Below are 12,902 nucleotides of genomic sequence, written 5' to 3' on the forward strand. Positions count from 1 at the left end.
TCCCCGCGGATCTGAGGCGGAGGCAGCGTGTTTGCAATTGGTGAGGGGGGTGGGCTGCCCCCTCCCGCTCCCCCTCCCGGACGTCCGCTTCCCCGCTTGGTCCCGGCCGCTCGCTCCTGCTCCTACGTTCGATCGCTCTCTCTACCAGCCGCCCGTTCCGCCGCTTGTGGCTTGGTCCCGGCCGTCCGCTCCCCCGCTTGATCCCAGCCGGTTGAGGCGGGAGGCGCCGGGGTGTGAGGCGGTGGCCCTGCGGCAGGGGTGTGAGTTGGGAGGCAAGGCGGGAAGAGAGGCTGGAGGCGCAGGGGTTTGAGGCCCCGGCGGCAGGGGTGTGAGCTGGGAGGGGAGGCGCAGGGGTGTGAGCTGGGAGGGGAGGCGCAGGGGTGTGAGGCGGCGGTTTGGTTACTTACCTGGGCGGGAGGGGGTGTGTGTGTTAGACCACACCTGCCAATGAGAGGTGTGCGGGGGCGGGCGGGCGGAACAAGGGAGCCATCTCATTGGCCTGAGGCGGAGTGACGGGCCAATGGTCCAATGTGATTGCCCCTAGACACAGGGACATACAATGGTTTCAAATATATATATATAGATAAAAAAAAAGGGGGGGGGGTAGTAATATTGCTGCTTTAAAAATGAATTTATACCATGCTGCAATCTGACCACAAGGTGTCACATTGCTCCAGCTGCAAAGAACATGCCTCTGCAATGCACACAGCAGCCACGGGTACGCTATAAACCCTTATTATAGAGAAAATACCTCTGCAACATGAGCTCTGTGATTCCCAAGTGTTAAATACACTCCCTGCAGTTCACACTGTCACCAGCATGTCACTAATGCTCAGTTACAGTCTGCCAGATGTAGCTATCATTAACGGTGTATTTACATTACATTCCTATCATTAACCATTAACAGTGTATTTACATTACATTCCTATCATTAACGGTGTATTTACATTACATTCTTATCATTAACGGTGTATTTACATTACATTCTTATCATTAACGGTGTATTTACATTACATTCATATCATTAACGGTGTATTTACATTACATTCTTATCATTAACGGTGTATTTACTCTGACTCCAGGTAAAAATAAACTTTAAAGCAAACAAATGTGTTTTTTTTTTTACTCTGCATTGCATTAACTCACTGTGTACCAAAGGAGCCCACAACCTATTGGTGTTGGAAGCACTGAAGATGCACTAGGAGGGAGGGGTATTCATATATTTTTTCAATGTTTTCTTTCTCTTTGGTACATTCATGTCGCAATTGTATTATTCTTTTTGTCTTTTTAATGTAATATGGTCTCCCCCCCGGAGTTGCCACAACCAGATCCCTCAGATCATCTGATGATGATCCTATGATAGGAGGATCAATCATTGAGTTACACGGGGGGGGGGGGGGGGGGGTGGTACTTCCGCTTCGGAGTCCTATTTATACTCTTTGACAAAGCACACCTATGCGCGAAACGCGTCAGAGTTTTCTCTTCCAGTTTATCTCCAATTTTTTTATGTTGCCATTGGCCAAATAAATATTTTTTCTTAAAACTTTTAGGAGCAATCCAGCCTTATCGTTTCTTCTGCAGTGCACCGGTCACCTTTCCCTTATGAGATTCTACTTACGGTCTTCTACTAGCAAGGAGCACGCTACCTCCGGACGCCATAGATGTGAGTATAACAGACATATTCATACATATGTTAGTCTAGTTCCAGGATATTGCATATCATGTTGTGGGGGGGGGGGGGGGTTATGTTGTGGGGGGGGGGGGGGGGTCTTTGTTAATCACTCTGCTTTATCAGGGGCCTCTCCTCTGGACAGTAGTATTTAAGTGCACGCATCTCCAACCCTGGGAGCCTTATTGACTTCATACCAAATTCCACTCCATCATGTAGTTGTCCAGGCTGATCTCTATCTCATGAATGTTTATAACCTACCAAGTGGTGGCTTTTGGTATACTCTGGAGCATCGGTTTTTGGGAGCTTTGTTTCCCTGTTTTTTTTCTATAGACAAGATGGCAGGACATGTTCAACTCGCACAAAGCACCCACGACCGGTATCTTCTCAAACTCACATCATTTATTAAATGCCACACAAAGGGGTGCAGACTGAATACATCAGGAAGAAGTAACACCAAATATAAACTCTCTCCTCACTAAGCATGCCCGGGGGTCAGTCCCTTCAGAGCTGGAAGAGCCTTCAAGCCGGTCTACCACTGAAAGGGTTAACTCCCGACTGGTACAAGCCGCAAGGCACATCAGGGCTCGTTTAACCACCCCAAACTCGTCGGGTGGTGCAGCATTGCCCCACTGTGACATCTCCACAGTTTCTAGACTCGGGAGTCTCCTCACGCATTAGGTCTGCATATAGGGGTTAGAGAGAGACACACATACACACACACACACACACACATACGTGGACAGTTTGCTCACAGAATTACAAAAGGGAATGTATGTACTTGTTACAAAAAAAAAATTAAATGAAAACGGTAAGTGCCCCTCTCCAGGAGAGGTGTTGACGATGGCGGGTGGGGGCGTCACACAAAACAGATTCCAACCTTAAACAGTTTAACCAAACACTGAGCCCCTGTCATGCAAAGGGGAGGCCGACATGGTGAGTCCCAGCGCGCTGTCCCAAGGTGGTGTTGCCAGAGGGAGAGGAGGAAGGTTAAGCAAAAGGGAAGAGTAGGCCGTGCTCGGTGCTTCAGCCCATCAATGGTGTCTAGTTGGCTGTGGCAGAGAGATCCTGCTCAAAAACCCAAAAAGGCATCTGGTGGGCACTGGGACAGAATATAAAGGCAGTGCAGGAACCGTAACCCTATATCCACCCCTAAAAGCACCTGGGTGGGTGGATCCATCGCTGGAATACGCCCTTCTACGATGTTGAGAAACGGAAGAGCGTCACGTGGTTAATCCCTGCGCTCTGTCAGTGGCCTGGATTCGTTAACACCCATCCTCCCCCTCCCACGCCAAATAGTCTGTCCCTGGGTACGTGCGCTGGGTTACACACAGGGTTGTCACATGCAGAGGGGCTCTCCGCTCGGGAAGCATGGTTTTTTTTTCTTCTCGCCGTCGGGTCCCCCGCGGTCAGGCGCGGCTTGCGCCGAGTGCCGCTTCCCCCCCCCCCCCCTCCCGCTGTGTCCAGAACATGCGATCTGTGGCCCGGCTGCCTCTATCCAAAAATCCCTCCGAATGTCGAAGCAATGACGATGCCCAGGACCACACAGCAGATAATGATCATGATCTTCTTCTGTAGGAGGGAAGAGATCAGCATCACAGTTATTGCTTGCAAGTATATTTTGTGCAGTCCATTAAAACACTAGCCGCAGTATAACCCCTATCTTACCTGAGCTGCCAGCATCACCTAGAGCAGAGGTGGCCAACCCCAGCCCTCCAAGGGCCACCAACAGGTCAGGTTTTATGGATACCTCCGCTTCAGCACAGGTGGCTCAAACAGCGGCTCAGTTGTTGGCTGAGCCACCTGTGCTGAAGCAGGGATATCCTTAAAACCTGACCTGTTGGGTTGCCTGTGAGGACTGAGGTCCACCCGACTTAGTGATTCAATTAGAAGACAGAGAAGTGTACAAAGGCGTCAAATTTTTTAATAATAAAATGATGCTAAAAAAAAAGGTAAGATTTACATACCAAGGAAATTCGCCTGTATTCAAAATGATTGTGTGATAGTTACCGGGGGTCCCCCCTTACGTTCTGCCGCGTAATTTAGTGCTTCAATGCTTTCCAGAAAATTAAGCTATGTGGGGGTTCAATGTAAGGGACTATAGCCCATATTTATTAAACAGCCATCTGCCATAGGAGACCCCGGTGCTGGGAGACCGTGGCAAAAGGCTGCTTAGTTAATATGGCTCCTATTTAATATTTAGCAAAGTCATCAATGATCTTCCAGTGTAAATGGTATTATTGGTATTTGTGGTAGAATATAAACAGATCAGCGATGAGGCGTCTTATAGGAGCAATCCAGCCTAATTAGTCTCTATTTTTATTTTTTACATGATTGGAACCGGCGGGTCCTCTTCAGCTGATCTGCAGCTGACCAGCTATGGGGACCCCCGACTCCTGACATACTGGTGAGGTTACCGGTATTACTTCCTGGTTTTTAAAGGGGAATTAAAGGGCCATCCAATTGGAAGACGCAACTGATGATGTTGCAGCGTCCTGTTGGTTTGAGATTTGGCAGCCATTTTGTTTCCCCTGAAGGAGATTAAAACCTGGTAACTTCGCCGGTAAGTATCACTGGAACCAGAGGGTCCCCCAGAGCTGAAATAGTGGCGTTTGGTTCCCACCCTCTAAAAATATGGGGGCTAAAACTGTTCCTTTAAAGTCCCCAACATGGAGGATAAACATGCATTTTATAGCTAAATATCATTTATTATATTCTTCAAGCAGATAAGGGGCAAACACTATCTTCAGTGCACAGCGCTGTACAGGCGGTCCTCGCTTTCTCCGACGGAATGCGCCCCGAAAAGCGCCGTTGGATAACGGACCGTCGGATTGCCAGTCAATATTATTCGGTGGCGACGACCGTCGGATATGTGGGTCCGAAATGAGATAATGCATCCAGCGGACTGCGTTCTGCGGCATCGGATAAGGCATCCGACGGAAACCGAGGACTGCCTGCATAGCATTAATGCCACAAAGTGTGTGCTGAGCTCCTGATTCCTCTGGTATAGATGTGAGCTGCCCACTACTATTAAATATAGATCCAGTGTATGCTAGAAAGAACCACCTGTTAAACCCCCTTTTTTGAACATAGCCGGGATTCACTAAGCCGCGATGCTGGATATTACCCCCCGATCTCGCGTTAACTGCCACGGGCTCCCAACGATACCCGCACATCGGTGCAAGATGAATCCCGGCGGTAGAAGAAGGATAATACTTGGGGGCCCCAGTGAGAGACATTGTGTGGGTGAGAGAGCGGCCACTCACCCTTCGGGCTTTACTCTGGTACTTGACAGCCTTTTTGGTGTCGGACACGGCTCTTTCCACGTAGTCCACGGAATGTTCCACGTTGTACTCTATGCGGTCGATCATCTCCCCCTGGCGTTGTGCAGAGAGAGGGGAAGACAGGGACAGGGAGCAGAAAGAGGAGGCCGAGGAGGAGGAGGAGGAGGAGGTGAGGTTGAGGGAGACATCGAAAGAGGAGACATAAAGACCATGAGAGAGGAGAGAAAGGGCAGAAATATAGAGCGACATACACAGAGTAAGAGACACGCGAGTAAGAAGAGACACACGCCAGAGAAAAAGATGCACACCGAGGAGAGTAAATGAGAGAGCAGTTGGTTGACGCAAAAGTGAAGGAGAGAAACGAAAGGGTGTAAAGAGAGAGAAGAAATAGGAATAGAGAAGAAGAGATACCACGGAAAGCCACAAAACCCGTAAGCAAAAGAAGAGAACAAGACACAAGACACCGTACAAATTGAGACGTCAGGAGGAGAAGCGCAGGATGAGACATTCGAAACACGCACGATACAGAGAGGCACACAGAGAAGATACATGTGAGAGAGAGAAGGTAGGGAGGAGTGAGAGACACGCAGGCAGGTAACGTAGAGGCAGGAAAGTGACACAGGAAGTGAGTGAGGGACAACAGAGGAGGACCAGAGAAAGAGAGACTCTTAATATGTTGGTATTAAAATCTTCACGCCTTGCTTGTTACCTGTTCTTCTGTGTGTGACTCTCAACCCCACTTGCTGTTCCGACCAGCTGTAACCTGCGGAGGCAGAGAGGGTGTCAGCTGGTTGGGCTTCATGCAGGGCCCCAGGAGAAAGGCTCCCCAAATGTAATGCAAACACAAAACCTCAATACCAGGGGTAGCAAACTCCAGTCCTCCGGGGCCACCAACAGGTCATGTTTTCAGGATATCCCTGCTTCAGCACAGGTGGCTCAATCAGTGACTCAGTCGAAGACTGAGCCACCTGTGCTGAAGCAGGAATATCCTGGAGACCTGACCTGTTGGTGACCCTGGAGGACTGGAGTTGTGCACCCCTGCTCAAGACATAAAACAGATAACATATAAGACAAGTAAATACAGAAGAGCAACTCAAGACACCCTGAAATACCCAACACATCAAATTAACCTGTGATCTCTCCTGTATATTTCACACCTAAATGACAGGAAAGCCATATACGGAGCCATTTCTGTATCTATCAATGAAATGTTACAGGGGCCCCTAAAACGGTAACTCTTGTACCAATCACCTGCACTTTACACCATTATGGGACCTCCCCTTTTACCTGATCTGTACCTTTCATCTCATATTACTTACTGGGACATCCCACCACCTATTATAGGGACCACCCATGCCTAACCACATTACAGGGACCGCTCACCCTTAATGTTACATTAAGTCCATATTACAGGTATCCTTCAGCCTCAACCTGTTATATACTTAGAGGTCCACAGAACAGAGAGACCTCCTTTATAATGTATGTCTAGCTGGCTGCATATTAAAGGGGTCTCTAAGCCCATATTGCAGTGTTGGCTACATGTTCCGTACCTATCATTCCATTTAACAAGGACCCCTCCACTATAAAAGGACCACTTGTACCTACTAATGCAGTTAGAGAAAGGAGACAAGGAATGGAGGAAAGAAGCGCATGCTAGAGTCACACGTCCACAAGATAGCCAGAACTAAATAAGCACAGCACAGACACACAGACAATGAAACAGTCATTACCTACCAGCTGAGTGCTTATCCCACATGCAGCATGGGAAGTAAAAACAGGAGGGAGGGTCAGAAACCCATCGCCCAAATGGACAAGTATTGAGCAGTGTGCCTCCACTTATTGTCTAACCCCAGCAACATTCGTCCTGACACTGTGTTCTATGATATGACAAAAGGGTAAATATGGTGTCCCTCATAGCCTCTTATGTACTGTAGGCCACATGTCCTACAAGAAGGTAGCAGTCCTGCACGCGCAGATGCACAAGCTTAAGGTCGCACGCACCTGACTCTCCACCAGCATGGCCATGTCCATGAACATGTCGTGCAGCTCCCGGATGCTGTTCTCCAGTTTGATGATCTCGCTGTGCCGCGTCTCGATTTCGTTCAGTGCCTGCTTTGTAATATTGGAGTCCATGATGATCTACCGGGGAGAAAAAAAAGGGCAAATCAATGTTCTGCACTACAAAGCTAAGAGGTTAGACTACCAATGGGGATTAATGGAGAGGACAATATATCGCATCCTTATCATTGGGATCCAAGCACCATCTTGTACCTCCCTCTTCTCAGTATAAGAACGATCCCATTGTAACTATTGTTTCATGGTCTACAAAGTTGTAGGCCAAAACGACTACTGGGGGCCGTAGAACCAAACAAAAAAAAGATGGCGGCCAGGGTGAGATGGTGCTCATAAGGCTCAGAGAGAATTTGTCAAATACACGCGCACATACTGACATATCAAAACACAGTGCCAGTTTCCTCACACAAATACAAGGAAGTAAGAGGTGATGTGTCCAGGTGCTCACATACCCCAGACGAGAAGATGGCTGGGTTCCCGCTCTCCAGCATGTCCTCCAGTTCCTCGCTGGTCGTGGTTCTGCCAGCTGCAAAGAAGCAAAGAATGTGTTGGGCACTTGCAACCATCACACACACCCCTTAACCCTTCATATATATATAAATATATATATATATATATATATATATATATATATATAGACAAGATGGCTGCACACACTGGGTAAGGCAGTTGTGGTGCAAGGTAAAGGAAATCTGAAATAGTCCAATTTAGATCGCAAGTGACATATAATACCAGCACAGCACAAAAGTTGCAAACAGATGGTCATTTATTAGGTCCAAAATGCACACATAGGCCCGACGTTTCGGTCCCCTGGGGGACCTTCTTCATGGGCCTAACACTGTAGTTCACTGGCAATATCTGGGTTGTTCAAATTGGACTTGCATTGTATACTGTAGAGCGAGGGTACTTGTGGTCCACAGCACACAACGGATACATTGTATATCATACTTACACTGGTCTACTCTGGCTGGGGGGGTGGGGGTGTCAGGATAAACCCTCCATTGCCTTAATGGTTAACCACTAAGGTCTGTAGCTAATGTATTTTCATGTTATAAATGGATCATTTCTTTCATTATTACCTTACCGCTGATTGCCAATGTGGCTAAGTCCCTCATTAAGAGGGCCTAGGTACATAGCCACAGTGACAATTAGTGTTTTTTTTGGTTCAATTGTATTTTTAATGTTCTGAAATTTTCTAAAAGTGTATTATTTTTGGTTAATGCCGAAAACCACTATTAGTCACATCTAGTAGGGACATTGGGAATTAGTTAGTCTAGAGAGGGGGGGGGGGAGTGAGGGTGAGGGTAGAGTGGGTGGAGGGGATAGTTGCCCCTGGGAGTGTGGTTAGGCCTCCTGGGGGGGGGAGGGATATGTATTAACCCCCTTGGTGCCTGCATACTTTGGTAACCACATGCATCAAATAAGTTGATGTTATTTTGATCATAGGCTTCTGCAATAATAGATAATATAATTAACACGTTACTAACGGCCGCATTACGATTTTGGCCCGAATATCGCACCCGGTAAATTCTTACAGCAATGTTAACGAATACCAACTTTGAATAACAATAAGAACACCCGTAATTATTTTTTTGACCGGGTGCAATATTAACAGAGTTTGATGTATCCGAGCCCAAGACTTTCTGAAACACACAGAAATCCCTACAATTTAACCACATTCCTACAATCTCCATCTTATATTGCAGCAATTAGCCTGAAAGCTGTTCAGGCCAAGGGTGTTTTTATCTCAACAATTGCTCTAATCCGTCTTTAATATCGGTTACCCCGAATTCCCAATGTATTCAGTGCTGCAAGAGTTATAATAATAGGTACCATGCATCGCCTCCAGGGTAATGATTATCACTCAGGTCCATGTCCCGAGTGTTCTTATTGCATTAACAAGGGCCACTTCTTAACTTCTATATAAAGCAGCCACTTCCCCGGTAAACCCTATGGTCCCCTCTGGCAGAGCCCAAGGACACTTCCAGCCATGTCATAAATTCCCCCATCTCCTTCTCTTCCCGTCATGCTCTGAGCACACTGTCACCTTGGATATGTGCTCTGGCAGGGATGATGTAGCCTTCATGGAAGTTGATAAGACATCTCCTGAGCTGAAATTCCAGAATGTAGAGCACGTGGTTTCCTAAGCCCTTCCAGCTCCCTCTACCTTCCATCAGCTCCGGCTGCCGGAGGGGGGTAGAAGGGCCACATCTTTGTAAGAGTATCTCAGCAAGAATGCTAATGTCTCCAGTGAAAGAGGTAACTCCTATGCAGGTGTCACGAGGCGGCCCCACATAGCAGGTCAAAACAATATTAATGTATACACCTTTTAAATGTAATTGGCTTCCCTAGCAAGATTCAATTGCTCTTAAATGACAATTTTTACTTGATCGCTGTGAAAAATGAATTTTTTTTGTTTCGTACAGATCTTATCTCATGCTTGTTGTTCTTCCACTTTATCTATTTGACCAACAACAGCATCAGAAGTTTAAAAAACATGAGCATAATAAAAAAATTAAAAAATCTGTGCATTATCCATTTCCCCAAGTTTATCAATAATATAGTAACAAACGAGATTAGTTCTGGATCATATAAACATTTCAAAGAGTGTGGTTTCTATGGAACCTATTGGTTCAGAATGATTCATTATATTTTTAAAACTTGTATCTTCTTTTTTCTACAAAAAGGCACCATTTAACTCTTTTTTTTTTTAAAACCTGTTTAGCATGCCACTGCCATGAGTTAACTGTGACCCCAAAAGGAATTGCCCCTTTAGACAGTCTAGCCATTCGCCTCTCAGTCCCCCCGCACTGCCCCACTTACTGATTTCCAGCTGCCGCTGGATGCGGCCCTTGCAGCGCTCGCGGTAATCCGATTGCGTGGCGTTGTATTCGGACATCACCTCCACAAACTTGCGCGACAGCGTTGAGTGCTGCGAGGGGAGATAAGAAAGAGCGGCTGCAAGAGACCGAGGCGGCAGAGGTGCCGTCCATGTACACCATGTGCCGGTGGCAAAACCCGGGCACCGCGGGACTCCAGGACTTGCGTTACTTCTGAGACACTTGCTGAGAACAATCATTTATTTTGATAGGGGACGCGCAGAATAGCCGCCCAGACTGAGGGGGTGGGGGATAATACAGGCAGGGAATTGAGATAAGACATAAGGCCATCTTAAATATTAAAGAGGCAATCCAAGCAATGGTTTATTTTTTTATTTATTTTCACACAGCATTGAAACAGGGGGGGGGGGGATCTCCGTATCTGAAACAACATTCATTTTAGCTCCGGGACCCCCTGCTTCCGGAGATACTTACCTCCGTAAGGGGCGTCTCCACGGCTCCCGCTATGGCAGATTTTCAAAGCACCCGCGGCTTGCGGGCCAATAGGAAGCCGTGACGTCATCCGATGCGGCTTCCTATTGGCCCACGTGACCGGGGGGGGGCGTTAAACCTGCAGGAGATACGGGTACCACCTACAGAGGTAAGTATCTCGGGAAGCAGGGGGTCCCCAGATCTGAAATGAATGGGGTCCAGCTCCGGAGACCCCCTGCTTCAATGCTATGTAAAAAAAAAAAAAACGACAACAAAACATTGCTTGGATTGCTGCTTTAAAGAAAGCCAAGGCTGGCGTTGGGTTTCACGGCAGACAGGAAAATTAGCAGACTTTGAGAACCAAGTGGTTCTTATCTGCCATCAATTCCCGGTGTCGGCTCCTTGTGACCTTGGGCAAGTCACTTTATCTCCCTGTGCCTCAGACACCAAAAACATAGATTGTAAGCTCCATGGGGCAGGGACCTGTGTCTGCACAATGTCTCTGTAAAGCGCTACGTAAAACTAGCAGCGCTATACAAAAACAAATAATTGCCAAGTAAATCACAAGTAAATCACACATGCCAAGTAAATGCAGACTAATATATTGGATTTAGAAGTGTATTGCACTATTATACTGTATGGAAACCATCATGTAGTAAGATGGTTTTCTCTTAAGGAACAAATGTCAGTCAATGTTTCTGTTTTCCACAAAAATGGAAAGATACACGCAGATATCTCGCAGCTTCTACATCATCAATGGGAAGTTAAGAGTCGCTATACAAAGCAGAAAAAGGTTGAACACAAATAAGAAAGGGTTTAACAGAAAAATCAAAACTCACAAATGCAATTAAGGGATAGCTTTGTTTTTAACGTTTACTGGGAGAAAAAAAAAGGGGGAAAAACAAAATGCACAGTACCCTGAAAGCATATTGTCTCCTTGTGTAATTAAATATATATTTAAAGCAATACTATATAATTGTGCACCCAGGAGTACTTGTATTTATACTCTGGTATTCTCCGAAGACTTCTTGTCACCTCACCTGTGTCTTTCGGATGCGCAGGTCTGCAGAAGAGCGGTTCAATGCTTCTTCCTGTTCAATGCTCTGCTCAATACCTGGTGTAGAGGGGAGATGAAGGTGAGCAGGCTACACGGGCAGAGCTTGAAGTAACACAGCATGAATTACAACTACAGATACTGAGAGGAACCTATGTATCTCGCTCCCTACATGCCAGTTACGTGCTGTCTTCCTAAGAGACATATGAAACGGTTCTTACATTTGATGCTAAAAGACTAAATAGATTTCCACTCATGCCTTGTACAGCTCCTGAAGCCGTTAACACACAAGACTGCAGATTTTTTCACGTGATTCCCAACCACAGCCTCTCCTAATTTGGGTCCAGCATTCTACTAACCGTACCTGCCCTGTACATTGCCGAACATTTATAGGTAGTGACGCTTTTTATTGAACCAAAATGATTTCTTTAGCGATGCAGATGAGTTGTCAGAGCACCCTTTGGGTGCCAGATCGCGGTGTCACTTAATCAGGAAACTTGAAGAGGAGTCCCCTTCCCTGCGTGTCAGATGGCGTTCTGGAGCGCGTGACCCGATCTCCTCCATAAACCGAGCACACAAAGGGCGGGACGCGGGCAGGACTAGGTCACGCGGGGCCCTGGAGTGCCAGGCGCGACATGCTTCCCGGGCACTGAAGATGGCTTTCTGTGATTCCGAGCACCTTACGGACTCTATTTGATTTATGTCATTCAAGTTCTGTCCGGCCTGCTGCAATCCATGGTGTACCCCAGACTCTATTCTGTAATGTTAGTTTGTAAAGCGGATTGTGGGGTGTGAGAAAGAAGCACGTCTAAGGTAAACATATTATTGTTTAGGAGACACAGAAGGGAACATAAGTTGGTACATATCACATCTTATGTATCCAAGGTTCAGATAAGAATATGGGCCGGACGCCCATGCTTTCGTTTATTCTTATTTTTATAATACGCAGCTTTCAAATCTTATTACTGTCTAATAGTCCACGAATAGGTTAAATTTAGTAGCTAGGAAACAACTGTATGAATTGTGAGCAGATGCATCAGAACAGGACAGAAATACATCGCCCAAGTCTGTCCTCCATTTCTAACCTGTGGCCTGGCTTTGCCTGAAGCTTATTGTAACTGCCCCTGGAATAAGGAATCATTTGGTACTGAAAGAAACCTGCGTCGGACCAATTTATTGAATCTGTACGCATTTGGAACGGTTATTTTCAGGCACCCAAAGGGTTAAGGAGGTTATTTGGACTGGGGCGCTCCCTAAATTATGTGGCTTAAAAAATTGTTATAACGCCTCACTCTATTTAAAAAATGATAGGGTAAAATATGGTTTTGGTGTTTGTGGTGCAAAAGGGTGTGTGGAAAAAAATATATACTGGCCCTTTTAGTTAATTTTGTGGTCGCTGCTTGACCTTGGAGAAGGGAATCCCGTGTCCTTCTCAGCGTGGCAGTAGTGGTGTGAAGATGGTCAGCGCGAACCTCGTGGACCTCACGAGTGTAGTGGATCCGGATGCAGTT

General features: G+C 46.6%; 1 protein-coding gene across 4 annotated transcripts in view; it reads right to left on the minus strand.

Annotated features, from left to right (window-relative positions):
* Nucleotides 1-2,049: 2,049 nt before the first annotated feature.
* The window catches only part of STX1A (syntaxin 1A), a 76,003-nt gene continuing 65,150 nt past the window's right edge, over nt 2,050-12,902 (minus strand). For 3 of the 4 annotated variants that reach the window (XM_075594492.1, XM_075594493.1, XM_075594491.1), the window contains exons 5-10: nt 11,378-11,451; nt 9,850-9,958; nt 7,479-7,552; nt 6,955-7,092; nt 4,936-5,046; nt 2,050-3,241 (exon numbers count right to left, since the gene is read on the minus strand). In XM_075594492.1, the coding sequence (XP_075450607.1) occupies nt 3,164-3,241; nt 4,936-5,046; nt 6,955-7,092; nt 7,479-7,552; nt 9,850-9,958; nt 11,378-11,451 (584 nt within the window). In that variant the 3' untranslated portion in view covers nt 2,050-3,163. Of the gene's footprint in view, nt 3,242-4,935; nt 5,047-5,662; nt 5,717-6,954; nt 7,093-7,478; nt 7,553-9,849; nt 9,959-11,377; nt 11,452-12,902 lie in introns of all 4 variants that reach the window. The other variant, XR_012800442.1, reaches the window with a different exon arrangement.

This window comes from Ascaphus truei, chromosome 3, assembly GCF_040206685.1.
Source record: "Ascaphus truei isolate aAscTru1 chromosome 3, aAscTru1.hap1, whole genome shotgun sequence".
NCBI classification, from domain to species: Eukaryota; Metazoa; Chordata; class Amphibia; order Anura; family Ascaphidae; genus Ascaphus; species Ascaphus truei.